General features: G+C 38.1%; 1 protein-coding gene across 1 annotated transcript in view; it reads right to left on the reverse strand.

Moving 5' to 3' along the window:
• LOC136878783 (BOS complex subunit NOMO1) overlaps positions 1–14,390 on the reverse strand; it is a 149,706-nt gene that overhangs the window by 18,587 nt on the left and 116,729 nt on the right. Inside the window, exon 15 of the mRNA XM_067152252.2 lies at positions 4,064–4,147. Within this exon, the coding sequence (XP_067008353.2) occupies positions 4,064–4,147 (84 nt within the window). The remainder of the gene's footprint in view (positions 1–4,063; positions 4,148–14,390) is intronic.

Genomic DNA, 14,390 nt, shown 5'->3' on the forward strand with positions numbered 1-14,390 from the left:
AAAGTAAAAGACACCCTTCATTGATGCAGTCAGAAAAAGCTCTGAAAAATAACACTAGAAGCTGTCATAAGTATGTTTTCGCCTTCATGTTGTTGATCCAGGCCTGGTTTATCAACAGCAGTTGAATATACTATATACTAGTTAGTTAACACATGTTAAAAATTTAAGATTCTTGCGTTTCTTTATACTATTTCAGAGAAATGTTAGCTAACACGTTGTAAACTCTTGCAAGAGTTACGAACAGTGCGAATCTGGAAGGCAGTGGCAGAACCTAGCGGTTTTTTAGCACGATCCGATCCAATTTCGTCTGACTCTTTTAATACAGCTGTGAAACATGGTGTGTGAAATTAGCATAAACAGGTTGCCTCAACATCTGAATCAAAATCCCCAGCTAAGAACGGGGAACTGTCTTGTAAAGACCTCTACCATCCTTCTCACACTGTTCAGGATCCCATAGTAACTTGTCCCCAATTCAAACCACACTTGGATATGGGAGTTAATAAATATTATACTATAGTATACAGAAGCTGGCCAGAACTACTCCCTGAGTTGGAGGTTAGGATCATTAATCACTTGAACATTAATAGTATCCCTCCTGATTGCAGCATATTTCAGCTCTATTGCATCCAGATGATTGAATTCTTGTGAATGAACTATATATTGCACCTAAAACACCAGCTAAACAGCATATTTCATTAAATCTGTTAACTTTCTTCTACTGAAAGAAATACAAAGTAATCCTCTCATAGATGCTATTGCTGCAGAACTCTGCTAAAAATTCTACTAACTGAAGCTTTTGAAATTCTAGCGTTGTCTCCAAACATTACAAGGAAAGTTGTCAGTTGTGCCTTTAAAAGGTGTTCGATCTCAAATGTGCTAAACAATTAAATGTTAGAAAACTTATTCCGTATGCTTTGTGTGCTTCATAAATCAATTTTTTAAAATTCTTGTCGCTGATTTCCCAGAGATTTACTTGCAATTGGTGTTGGCTTATAATTGAATAAATACGGTATCAATAAACAAGCTGGTTTAGTATCAGGCAAGGAAACATGAGAAAAAGTTTTCAACATCAGACAAGTAATAGAAAAATCTAGAGTTTTGGGTACCTGTCTTCATCTGCTTTCTTGACTAGAAAAAGGCCTTTGACAATGTTAACCCTTTGGGGTCCAATGTCAGACTCAGTCTGATATTGTTAATTTTACATTCCGGTCCTATGTCGGAACTAGTCCGACACAAATTTCAGGTTATATATTTCGTATGTTGGGACGGAAATGGCGCCGAGATTTAAGCAGTATTTAGCCTGGATATTTCTCTCTTGTGTGCAGCTTTCTACTGTTACTTTGTTTTAAATGAGTTGCTTATTCTTTGGAGATTGTTCATCGCTGTTGTGTTTATTTATCAACATGGAGTCCACAAGTCGCGCATGGGAACTGATGATATTTATGGATAGTTGTTGGACAATGGCGATATTGACATTGATTTGTTGACTGATCCCAAAAGTGAAATTGGTGTTTTCAAATCTGAGAACAATTTTTCGAGTGATGAATGCCTTTCTTCCTGTGTCAATTACAAAATTCTCAGTTCTTTGGGCTATTTAGCCATGGAGCCAGACTTGATATCAGATAATCAGATGGCGTTTCTCTTGCTTCCCAAGTTGAAATAAAGCATGCATTTTTAAAACTTATTTAGTCTGGTGAACTAGCATTCCTTCTTCCTTAATGTACATCATTTTTAGGTACACATTCTTGTTAAATTTAAAACACTTTAACCCAACATACCTTAATTTTGGCACTCTGGGTCTTTCAATTACAACAAATCACGGTGTATAATAATAAACCACTTACTAATATGTATTCGTTCAGGTCACCACAGAGATGGTCCTTCCCCTCTCCATCACAACCATGCCAGTGTAGACACTGGACAGGTTCCTACTGACTGGTTATGAACAATATAGTATCCGTATTAAAGACGGGTGACCCAGCACTATATTCAAATTACTGCCCCATTCATTTCCTATGCCACACACTTAAAATCTTTAACAGATTGGAGATGAAAGATGGGCACTGCCTGTCCTCGGCTCCTAATTGCTGTATGTCCTACCACCAAGTTCCAGAGCTCCTCATCAATTGGATACACATGCTTTACCAGAATGCCACCAGCTGTATGAGGAGCTCAGTAGGTATCTGTATGACTTCTCAGTGAGAGTTGGCACCCACCACGTTCTGCACTGTCACCTCTCATTTTCATTCTTGTTATGGATACCATCACATGCAATTTGTATCAAGACATTGTTTGCTGATAAAGTAATGTTTACGGCAACAGCCAAGGAAGAACTAGAGTGACAAGTGCAGGCCTGGACAAGTGGGTTTTCACAGTTTGGACACCATTTAAACATTGCAAAAAAGAGACAAGCCCAGCCACTGGTACCATCCAAGTCAACAAGAGGGATATGACAAAGACAGACCTGTTCCAGTTCTCCTACCGAATGATGGTGGTACTGATGGCAAAGTGCAGTAAGAGTGAATGCACCTTGAAGCGGCAGATGGATGACACAAGAACACTGCGTGACAGAAAGATGTCTATCCAACTCAAATGGAAGTTCTACATAATTGTGTTACCTTCACGTCATTGAAATGAAAAAGGTTCGTTGCATAGTGGGAATGTCCTGTTTTGATCACATACATAATGAGACTCTCAGTGAAAGTTTGGCATCACCCCCATCCATACGAAAATGTCAGAAGGATGGTTATGATCGTTTGGACACATCTTGAAAGTATCACCCAGAACAGTCCCTACGATCATAAGACTGAAGGCCAGCGTCCACGTGACAGACCGAAACAATGATGATAGTACTCCATCAATGCAGACTTAGAAGCACCTCAATTATAGTAATACAGAAATTTCTGATAAAATAGTAATACACTTGACTTTGCTGATGAGACCTAGTGTTTACGGTGCACTATGGCATCTGGTATGGGCTAGATCAAATCTGTTACTTGTCTCAATCTAATTCCTGGCTTTGTTAATATGAAAGTGACTGAGGTATGAGTGCTGCTAGTAATGCCATTCCTTATGCAGTCAGGAACTGTTATGAATGTTGTGAAAATGTCGCTTACACGGTCGATTGGTGTGTGCATTTCAGTGGGCTTGGTAGACTGGTATGTAACAGCAACTTCACGTTCGGTGGGAAAAGCAATGGGATACTACCTCACTCCTCATTTCCCTAGCATGCCTCTTCAGTGACGCCCAGGCCATCCATGACAGGCGGAGAGCTGTTGAGGATCAAACCAGCCTTCGGGCCGAATGCTCAACTTACAACATATAAAATATTAATATTAATTTGTAGTAGAATACATAGTTTGGCCAATTCCTGCTAAGTATCTGGGGGTTGAGAATTGACCAGTTCTAAGGTTCTCAAATCAATATGTCTGTAATATTTCATCATTTGTCACCAATAGCATGAGGAGAATAAACTATGTGCCCTTGCAGGAATATAAATTTGATGCCATTTAGGCTTTCAGCATGTCAGTTTTGATATTCCATTCTACTCTAGCACAAGGCAGAGAAACCAAAACTCTACTGGATGGCCAATTAACTTTTGTTAGGCAAACACTACAAATATTTCACAGGCTGAACTCAAAAGGGATGAAATGTTAAATGGACCATTTCCTGAAAAGTTTCTTCAGTTTATCCCAGGTATTTCTGGGGTCGTCAGAGCTACCCTGGCACTTATTTTGGGTTTTGGCCAGTTAAGATTGAATGCTCGTCCTTATGCCATGTGATTTTTCAGGAGAAACTTCCAACTCAGGACGAACCAGGATTCAAACTTCGGGCATCTGGGTGGAAAGTCCCACTACCCTTTAAAAATCTGACCATTAAAGCCAGGTTTGAACCTGTGATCTTGGGAGCCAGAAGCTGATGCTTGACCACTGATCTATACAGGAAGAAATTGAAAGGGATTTGTGTAAGAGTATCACACAAATCACAAAGATTTTTACCTACAGCTCTTTGCTATACCAGTATTTTCTTTTTTCTTCAATAATGAAAATTAACCACTAATTACCTTTACTGTGATTCCATCAGGAGTTGATCTGGCAAGATGCTGGTTGACTGATGCACCACGCTTAACACGCACTATGTACTCACACTGAAAAGAAAGAAAGGATTGAACAGGTTCAAACTTCACAGAAATATTTATCATTATTTAAATAATAATAATTTGTAAATACTATTAAGCACAATGTGCATACATACTTGAATATAAAATACATAACATAAAAGAAATAATTTCACCAGTCTCTGGCAAATGTACTGAGTGGTTACGTTCTGTTGACATAGTTCATTAGAGAGTATAGTCAATCTTCATAGTAAGCGTCTTTCTGGATGACCGGAGGTGTGGCCTGGCCTCGTGTGCGAGGAACTATGGGAGTGTTCGTGCCGGTAGTGGGGGAAGAACTTGAACCTTTCCTCCAGCTGACACAATCGAGTTCAGGCAGCGGACGTAGCCCAGGGAGCTGATTGAAATAGCATGGAAAGCTTGTCATGTGTTACTCTCCTCGCTCCAGGCGCGAAATGTTCCCAGGTCGGGGTGGTCATAATGCAATGGCTCATCGGTGTACATACATCACACTAACTCAAATGTGTAAGAAATACTTAATATGATAAACTAGTGAAAATAAAGTAAGCCTGTACATTTTACAAATCGAGTCTTACATTTCGAATGTCTGCATTAAACGTTGCCAATTAACTACACAGGCCTTTCAGCTTAACATTCTAAAGTTTCTGTTTTATTCCAGTGCAGAATTACTTCATATCCTTCGTAGTAAATGTTGGTAGTATCATAGGGTAATACCTAAAAGAATTAATATCGGATGATTCTTTAGATACAATATCATATATATCTCAATGTATAGCAAAGGAGAAGGTCAATCTTTTGGGACTCTGTAGCCTTTAATTTATTATTGTGCCATTTATTATTACACATTGGTACAAATATGTAGGGACCTAAAAAATTAGCATCTATTTTTTTTCCAAAATTAGCATCTATTTACAAAGTTAAAATAATCGCATGGTATTATTAATTTTAACGATTCCAAGTTTATGAAGTGCAATTATTGTCCTTGGTTCACACACAATACAAATTCATTGTTCAAACGAAAGCATTGTCAGTACTTCGGCATTGCTTTTTTTTTTTTCAAATTGCACCATCTATCTGTAACCACTGTGTTGTAATGAGACAACACGCGCTCGCTATCTACATTGTTCGTTGGGGTCCACAACAACTCAAGACAGTATTTAGCAAATATGCTGAACTCTGTCTGAACTGCAGTTAATGCAAGCATGACATCACATTTTTCACTTTCTTTCATTTGGGTTTGAATTGCATGTTTCAGAGAACAGTAACCAGACCAGATATTGTTTTGTGAGAGATCTGTTACTCGAAACAATTTCTTAAGCTCATCTAATTTATCAGTGTTAATCAAAAATTATATTTTTTGGATACAAAGCTCGAGAAATTGACACAAAATGCTTATGGTTGGGGTCTTTACGTTTCAATGTGGCTAGCTTGCACTGTGAAAAATGAGCCGCTTTGACAAATGTGTCTCTACATGCAGCCTGCTGTAGAGGAGTGAACTTAATCAAAGCATCATTAGTTGCTGCAGAAAAATTCCCCTCACAAATTGAGGTAAAACTGGTGTCACGGTTATGCAGTTTGGGGTAAAGTAGATGAGAGGTAGGATACAGAGACCCTTCAAGTTCAGTAAGGAGGTCAACCAATCCAGCTGCATGATCTGTGACAAAAACCATGTGGGAGTGAAGCCTATTCACTTCTCGGTTACTCAGATCAGCCAGGTACTTAATACCAGAGTTGTTGATGTCTTTCATGTCAGACATCTTGAAAAATGTAACAACATCAGTAAAGTAAGCACTCAGATAGAAGACAGCCTAAAACCAGATATTCCATCGGGTTATGACAGGTGCAGGGAAAAGCTTTGCTTCCTTTGAAGCACCTTACTTCGATGTTAAGAATTGTAAATAATTATATTTTCACTTTCTTGTGTTCAAAATTGCAGACTTTACCATTGCAACCACATGATTTAAATCTGTCATCACTGTGACCCAATTATTGCCAACCAAGCTGATCTTATGTGCCCAGCACTGTACATGTATTAAATGATCCCCTCTGACCACACTTAATGTTTCATAACACCTGGTCATGTACGGGGCACTGTCACTAACAAACACCTCAACTGCATCATATGATACACTATAACTGCGCAGAGCTTCTAAAACAGCACGAGAGCAGTTTGTAGCATTTCCTGTATCAAGATAGTTCACAGAAACAACGTGCAGTTCTCTTTTCGATCTGGCTGGGACTTGGAATAGGATGATAAACACACAACAGCCTATTCTATATGTAGTTTCATCACAGAGTATGTTGATGTTCTTTCCCACTAGAGCCTCTGCTGTTCTTTTCTGGTGGTCAGATGCAACTTCTAGAAAGGAAGAAAGACCGCAAATTATAACAAAATAATTTAAAATTACTGGATCAGTTGGGTACGGGGAAGATAGTTCGATATGGAAATCGCACTCAAATTCGGTATCTTTCAATTTTGCGCGTGGTTTTGATGTCGTAATACCTAAACCGTACCCGATCAATGAAATCGAAACTTACCCGATAAATATACTTCACGTAGAGTTCTCACACATGGCAGCCCTTCATTTGAAAACTCAGTAATCCAGGCTCTTAGCTCTTTGCTTTCCAGCTTTTCCAGAGGTATATTTGCTTTGGCAAGTACTTCAACTGTGTGTTTCGAGAAGTTATCTCTGGAAATTTTTCGTCTTTTACAACTATCTAACTGTATAAGCACAGAAGATTGCTTTCTTTGAGACGTATTAGTAGCAGGGATTGAACCTTCGTTATCGCGTCGCTTACCTATGTGTTTTTCATATTTAACATGTTTCACAATGCTATCCTTTTTTCCCCACCCAACTCAGCAATTACAATACTTGAAAAATACTGTTACTAAATCTATGGCATATAAACCATCCTTTGCATATTGCTGAGCCCTTTCGTGCACAGTTTTCGTCATGCGCCCCATAACCTAAACAATCGTTCGACTTTCTACTCTTCACTAGTTTCAATTTTGAACAACAGGAATACAACGCTGCGTCTATCTCATTATTTCTGTGACACTCGATTTACATTTCGATAATAATCGATACAGATCTTATTCCCCTTGCTATTTCCATTGTAAATATCAATTAAAGTCAGCAAGCAGCAATCGATCGGCTACTTTTCTTCATCGATCGGAACGGTCGAAAGATTTATGCATCATATTTTGAGTATTCCTGATGATTTTACCGAAATATGTTGTTCTCGCTAGTAAAATACCATTTTTTTCGCAGGATTCACACCAAAATCGCATATTCATACCAATTTTGCATTTTGGGTCACAATTCGCATTTTGTCGCACTCCTATTTATGCATAAAAATGATTTTATTCGACATTAGAATTACTGTAGGCTTTGATTCAGTACAAGATTTAAAAATTTGCATTTATCGCAAATGCAATTTTTTCAGGTACCTACAAATATCTCATCTGTTATATAAAAATGAAAGGTTTGAACCATGTAGTAGAAAATCAATTGGACATAAGACAGTAGCTTGCAACTGGTAATACTGCAAATAAAGGAAGTTGGTTTGAAACTGTACTGTATGCCAAGGCAAGGCCTATCGGTACATGCTATCAGCTCATCAATCGCCTAACGAACAGGAGGAAGTTGTTTCTACTGACAGCCCAGAGATATGATCTACTTAACCTGATTTCCAGTGAAATACATATAAAAGAGATTAATGAGAATTTGTCAAGAAAATGCAGAGAAAAAGCCTTAGTAGAAAAACTTCAGCTACTTTCATAACATTAACAATGTCTACCTTTCTTGTCCTCCAGAAGAAATATAATAATACATAATACTCCTGAATAACCTCCTACAGTAAAACCTTGTTAATTCGAAGTCGTTGGGACGCAAATATCGGACTTCGAATTACATGATTTCAAATTAACCGCCAACACTTACTTCGGAAATGCCAACCCTTGCGGCGTCACAATATGTTCTAAGACCCGCTACTGCATGCAATTAACCTAGATTCATAGTTTAAAGCTCTCAAATGTCATGGAAAAAAAATATTTCCAAAATGTATCCAACAAGGTGCATTTACAGTATTCAAATAATGCACTTGGATAACTCACTGGCAAACATAACCTCACGCAATGAAATCAAAAGAAAGAAAACATGATTCAAAGACGAGGAGAAATCTATACTGGTTCCCCTGTGCAAGTGCTTTATTCATTGGATTACTGTACTGTATGCATTTTAGATGCCTTGTGCTTGCACAGAATGTACCCAATACCCTTAAAACATCGCGGTTTATTAAACTTTCCTATGACGAGGGGAGAAAGTCTCTCGCTCCCGTCCACATTACAACAACAGTACAGTGACTATACTTGTACGATTTCCCGCCATGGCATTTCTAAGACCCATCAATGCATGCAATCACCTTTATTCTCAGTTTAAACTTTTCAAATGCCATGGAAAACACTATTTCAGAAATTTATCCAACAAGATGCATTTATATTATTCAAATAATGCTCTTGTATAAAACAATGACAAACATAACCTCACGCAACAAAAGGAAGAAAAACACGATTCAAAGGCGAGGAAAAAATTATGCTAGCTCTCCTGTGCAAATGCTTTATCTTTTGGATTATTGTGCTGTCTTCTTTTTTCGATGCCTTGTACTGGCATGGAGTGTGCCCGACGCCCTTAAAACATCGTGGCTTTTCAAACTTCCCTATGAAAGGGGAAGGAAGTCTCTCGCTTCCGTGTGCAGTGTGCACTGCATAGCAACACAGTACATTTGCTGGCTGGCAATTCTCTCCTTTAAAACCGTAAGTCCGTTTGGCCTCAGCATTTAAAAAAATAAAACAAACAAACAATGCATTTTATTGGTATTGACAATAATGTTTGGTGCGTTCGAATTGATTATAGGCTATATGCAACGCTTTTTCGCCAACTGTCGGCATCGCCAGTGTGTTCGCGGATTCTACCTCTCGGCACACTGCCTGCTATGTGATATTGTGGCATTCCTAAAAATGCTGAATACAAAATAATTACGATTCCGCTCGAACATAGCATATATGAAGCACACTGTAGACATTCCAAAGTAGGTTAAAGTGTGCAAAGTTACCCCTTCACGTTCTGGAAGACGTGCGTTCTTTCATGACGCAGATAAATTTTGAATTTAAATTACTCTGTAAAATACTACTTTTTTCAAAATGTAAAGGCAGTTTCGAATTAAAAGTATGAATTTCAGTAACGGGACATTGTTCTTCGAATTACAAATTATCCGTATTTCGAATTAAACGATTTAAATAACATGCAAAACCGTTTCCGGGAATGAGAGCTGCTTCCAATTAGGCAAGATTTTGAATTAACCGATTTCGAATTATCGAGGTTCTACTGTATTGTTATGATTGAGAGAAAGGTTTCCTACAACAACAACAACAGCAACAAAATGCTCTGGAAAAATAGACCATATAAATCTGTCACATAAAACCAAAGCAAAAATATTATCTGACTGTTTATGTGTTTTATGATCACGTTTGTTTAATATTCAGAGTTCAGGGATCTTACTGACAAATTATTCAGAATAATCTTCACTCTTGTCTGAATCAATGTCATCTGAACTTTCACCGAGGTTGATGATAAACTGGTCTAATTCTAATTCCTCATCCATGATGTGGTCACGCTCCCAATATTGCTGATCAATGCCTTCTACATGGTCACAACATTTTGTCCATTTGTCTTGCAAATACTGTGCAAACAATATCTGTGAAAGAGCTTCCTTTTTGTCAAGCGCGTCTGCTGTCAAGTCACGAGCAATCTATAAGACAGAGAAATATTTTTCATACAGAATACTCATTTTTATTTATATTGGGAATAGAAGCAGCTCATTTATGAACTGTGAAGGCATTAGAGATGATATGGCATACTTTTTTGAGCTAAAAAGTGAATGATGCATTGTTACTATTAGTTGAAATATATTCTTATAACGTGTCTCCCCAAACCAACTCAATAGGATTGAGATCTGGATGATATGGAGGAAGATTGAGAACTTCATGTCCATAGCTTTTCAAAAGATTATCTATTTTGTATATCTTCTCCACGCTAGCTCTTCTCATCAGTCCCAACAATTCAGCCTTTGTCATATCTGGATCAAACTCAATTCCTTTATTCTACAGCCATTCCTGTACATCCTTCTTCAGATAGGTAGAATTAGGCTTCTTGTCTTCCTGAACACAATGATAGGCTGCATTGTCCATTATTGCTACATTCCGTGGAGTTAAATTTGGGGCAAGCCACTCATTTATCCATTTAGAAAAATTATTATAATTTATATCACCACGATAGTTGCCAGTCTTTAGGCAAGACTTATAAATTAAACGGGCATTGGGAACGAAACCTTTCTCTCCTCCACCGTGCACTATAATTAATCTGTTACCCTTTCCTATGGAACAATAGCTGCTTTTACGAAATCATCAACTGGAACTCTCTTCTTTCTTTCACCTTCTTTTCCTGTTGGAGTGCTAAACTTAAGTTCGCCCCTAGCCACACTCGACACTCCCTTTTCCATTATCTCCTTCACCAGTATTGTTCCTACTCTTGTCGCTTCTGAAACTGCCTGCACAACATTCAATTTCAAGTCGTGTTCTCGCTTCATAACTTTTGTATGTACACTCACTTTATAAATGATTTCATGTGCCTGGCCTCGCCGTGGTCTCGCAGATTTAGAAGAAGACCTAGAAACCATGCTCATCACTTTAGTAATTTTGACTTAGCCCTCACGTAACAACATGCACTGCTTGAGACACGTTTTCACTTCAGCACTAGCCTGATGACTGGACCTGCTGCAGGAGTGGGGGAACAATAGCTTCAACCATGGCATGTGCGAACATTTTTCGCGCAGGACACTTTCAACCAAAATGGATTATATCAGAACAGGTCATAGCACAAAGTCAGCTAGTACAGTCCTTCCCTGGAGTGTGGAATCCGCTGGTTAGACATATCCTCCCATGGAACCCGTAGATGCTGTAGCGTGTGTATATGTGGTTTAATGTGTAGTTAGGTCCTCTCATATACTGGTCTTCACTACTTCCATGTTGAAGAACTCTCCTGAAATCTGCTGAGCTTTCTGTCGCTGTTCTCCCAGTATAACAATTAATAATAATGTTATGTGCTTTACGGCCCACTAGCTACTTGATTATGTCTTTCAGAGACGATGAGGTGCCAAATTTAGTCCCACAGGAATTCTTTTACATGCCAATAAATCTACCAACACGAGGCTGACATATCTGAGCACATTCAAATACCACTGGACTGAGCCAGGATCGACCCTGCCAAGTTGGGGTCAGAAGGCCAGTGCCACTCAGCCTGACAGTACAACAATCAATGCTGAAGTATCAGGGACTCGAAATGTGGACTTAGTGTCCTCCAAGAAGAATGACTCACTGGCTATTATATGTGTAATTTGGTTTTCTGTATATTATGAAACCTGAAGGACTTGTTTCAGGTATTTAGCCTTGATATTTTCCACTCTTGTTAGGTTTGCTACTATGCCACATCAACTGTATACCATACATTGCAAAATGGGGTGATTTTAAGCTTAAATAGTGTTACTGTGGTACCTACTGAGAGGTTCTGGAGCTTAGGGATCCCAGACATTGATGATGATGATGATGATGATGATGATGATGATGATACCACCAATTTTCATTGTACCTTTCCCTTCTCTTTCTCATCTAGTCGACAACACTGTTTTGCTGTTCTCCAATTTCATTTTTTATCTAACATTACCAATATACTCACTCAACAAGTCCAGTTGACCTTGTACTTCCTGCACCATCATCTGCAAAAAACATCATCTTCAGTTCCCTATACCCATGTATTTCCTTTGTCTACTTCACAATATTTTGCCCTCTCCTATCACGACAATAGCATGCTTTCTGAGCTTAGACCATTTACATTCCGAAACCACTCTGTCCTATCCACAGCGGTCTGGACATTGCTGTGACAATTGTTGTACAATGCTGGCAGGTATCTGATCATTTGTTTTCCAATATTTTCTGTTTCAAGACTCTGGATACATTTGATCTAAGGACGCTTGGCTTTTCTAATTGAAGTATTTCATTACCAGGGCTGGGATTTCTATACCAATACATATTTGTTTTTTCACTAGCTACAGCTAAACTTTTGTTACATGGTTATGAATTAGGGTATTTGGAGAGATTAAAAATTTATTTTTTCCCCTTATTTGTCCATATTTCTAGGCCAAGGATTTATACGTAATAAAAATGACTAAATATGTACATACAGTACAGTACACATGGGCTAAAAGATTTCTTTGAGGATAATTCACATCATCATCATCATTTCCCATTATCCAGCTGTAGCCGGGTATCTCCACTTTCTTCGGTCTTTCCACCACTCCTCCTCCAACACTGTGTGCCAGTCCAGGTTTCTTTTTCTAATACTGCGTTGGACTGTGGCATTTCCTTCCTTGCATTTGCATTTCCATCACCTTTTTTGGCATTCTTTCATCACTCATTTGCTTTATGTGTTCTTCTCTATTCTATCATTCATTTTTTCCACTCCAATTTCTTCCTGGATTTTCTCATTCCTTGTTTTGTCTCTTCTACTCTTCTGTATCATACTCCTCAAGAACTTCATTTCGGCTATCTGTATTCGACTCACATTGAGGATAATTCACATGTACTTGTATAATTTAACATTTAATGTTCCATATTCTTGTCAGAAAATCATTTAAAATTTATTTTACTAGCAGCTGGATTCTTGTATTTCTATGAAATGCAGAAAGCAAGTTCTACTTTATGCACATTACTTTATTTATTGCTGGCTTTGGTCTTGTCGCTCTACCTGTTGTGATTCGTATCAAAAATGTTAGGCTGCCTTCACAAGTACCACTTCTCAACCACAAAATAGTGGTTCTTGAGTGGTTCAGCTGTGGCTACAATTGTCCACTCTCAATTACAATTAAGTGGTTCTTTGTGGTTGTTTGAAGTTCGCATCAGCCACAATTTTTCCAACCACTTTCATCATCATCATCATCATCATCATCATCATCATCATCATCATCATCATCATCATCATCATCATCAATGTCCCACTCCAGCTGCCTGGGTTTGGTTCACAAGCCTCCTCCACTCCTTTCTATCCTTCCACTTTTCCTGCTCTATTACTTCCGCCACATCCAATCCAGCTTCTCTAATGTCCTTCCAAATCTGATCCATCCACCTTCTTCTCTGTCCTCCAACTGGTCTCTTTCCCTTAACTTCTCTTTCTAATTCCTTTCTTGCTACTCATTCCTTTCCCATTCTTTTTACATGTCCGAACCATCTCAGTCTTGCTTTCTGTATCTTCTGTACCAACGGTTCTATATTTAGCTCTTCTCTGATTTTAATATTTTAAATTCTATCCCTTCTTGTCTTTTTAACCGATGTTCTTAAAAATTTCATTTCTGCTGCTTGGATCTTACTATCTTGTCTCTTATTAGTTACCAGCATTTCTAGTCCGTATGTTACAATTGGTATGAAATACTGTTTATATAATGTTAATTTTGTTCTCTTGGGTATTTGTCATCCCATAAAAGCTCTCTGACTTGATGATAAAATGTTGTACCTTTACTTAGTCTGTTATTAATTTCAGGGTTGATTTCATTACTTCCATTAATAATGCTACCCAGATATGTAAACTGTTCTACATTCTCTAACCGTCCTCAGTCTGTGTTCACTTGGCTTCTCTTTTTCTCTTTTCCACAGTGCATGACAATACAGTTTTCTTTTTACTCATTATAATTCCAAACTCCTTCAGATTTTCAATCCAAATGTCCAGTCTCCTTTGTACTTCTTTTTCTCCCTTTCCCCCAAATCACCACATCATCTGTAAATACCAAAGCATTCACTTCATCACTACTGATAGTCTGTTTTACAAGTTTTATGATTTCATCCATCAATATAATAAATAATAATGGCGACAGTGCACTTCCTTGCTTCCTTACTTTACACCTGTAAAAAGTACACAGTACTGAAATGGAATTCGAAGAGGAAGCATTGCTGTGGCTTTTGTTACGTTGACGAAGACAAAATAGAATTTGTTGGATTCATCCTATTATAGAAAAGAGGAGCGAAAGTCAGTTTCACTTACTGTATCATTGTTTGAGAATGTACGATGACAAGTTTTTAAATTATTTTAGAATGTCCAAAGATATTGTTATTCCAATTAAAAGACAATTACAACGGAGGAACACA

This window comes from Anabrus simplex, chromosome 8, assembly GCF_040414725.1.
Source record: "Anabrus simplex isolate iqAnaSimp1 chromosome 8, ASM4041472v1, whole genome shotgun sequence".
Lineage (NCBI taxonomy): Eukaryota > Metazoa > Arthropoda > Insecta > Orthoptera > Tettigoniidae > Anabrus > Anabrus simplex.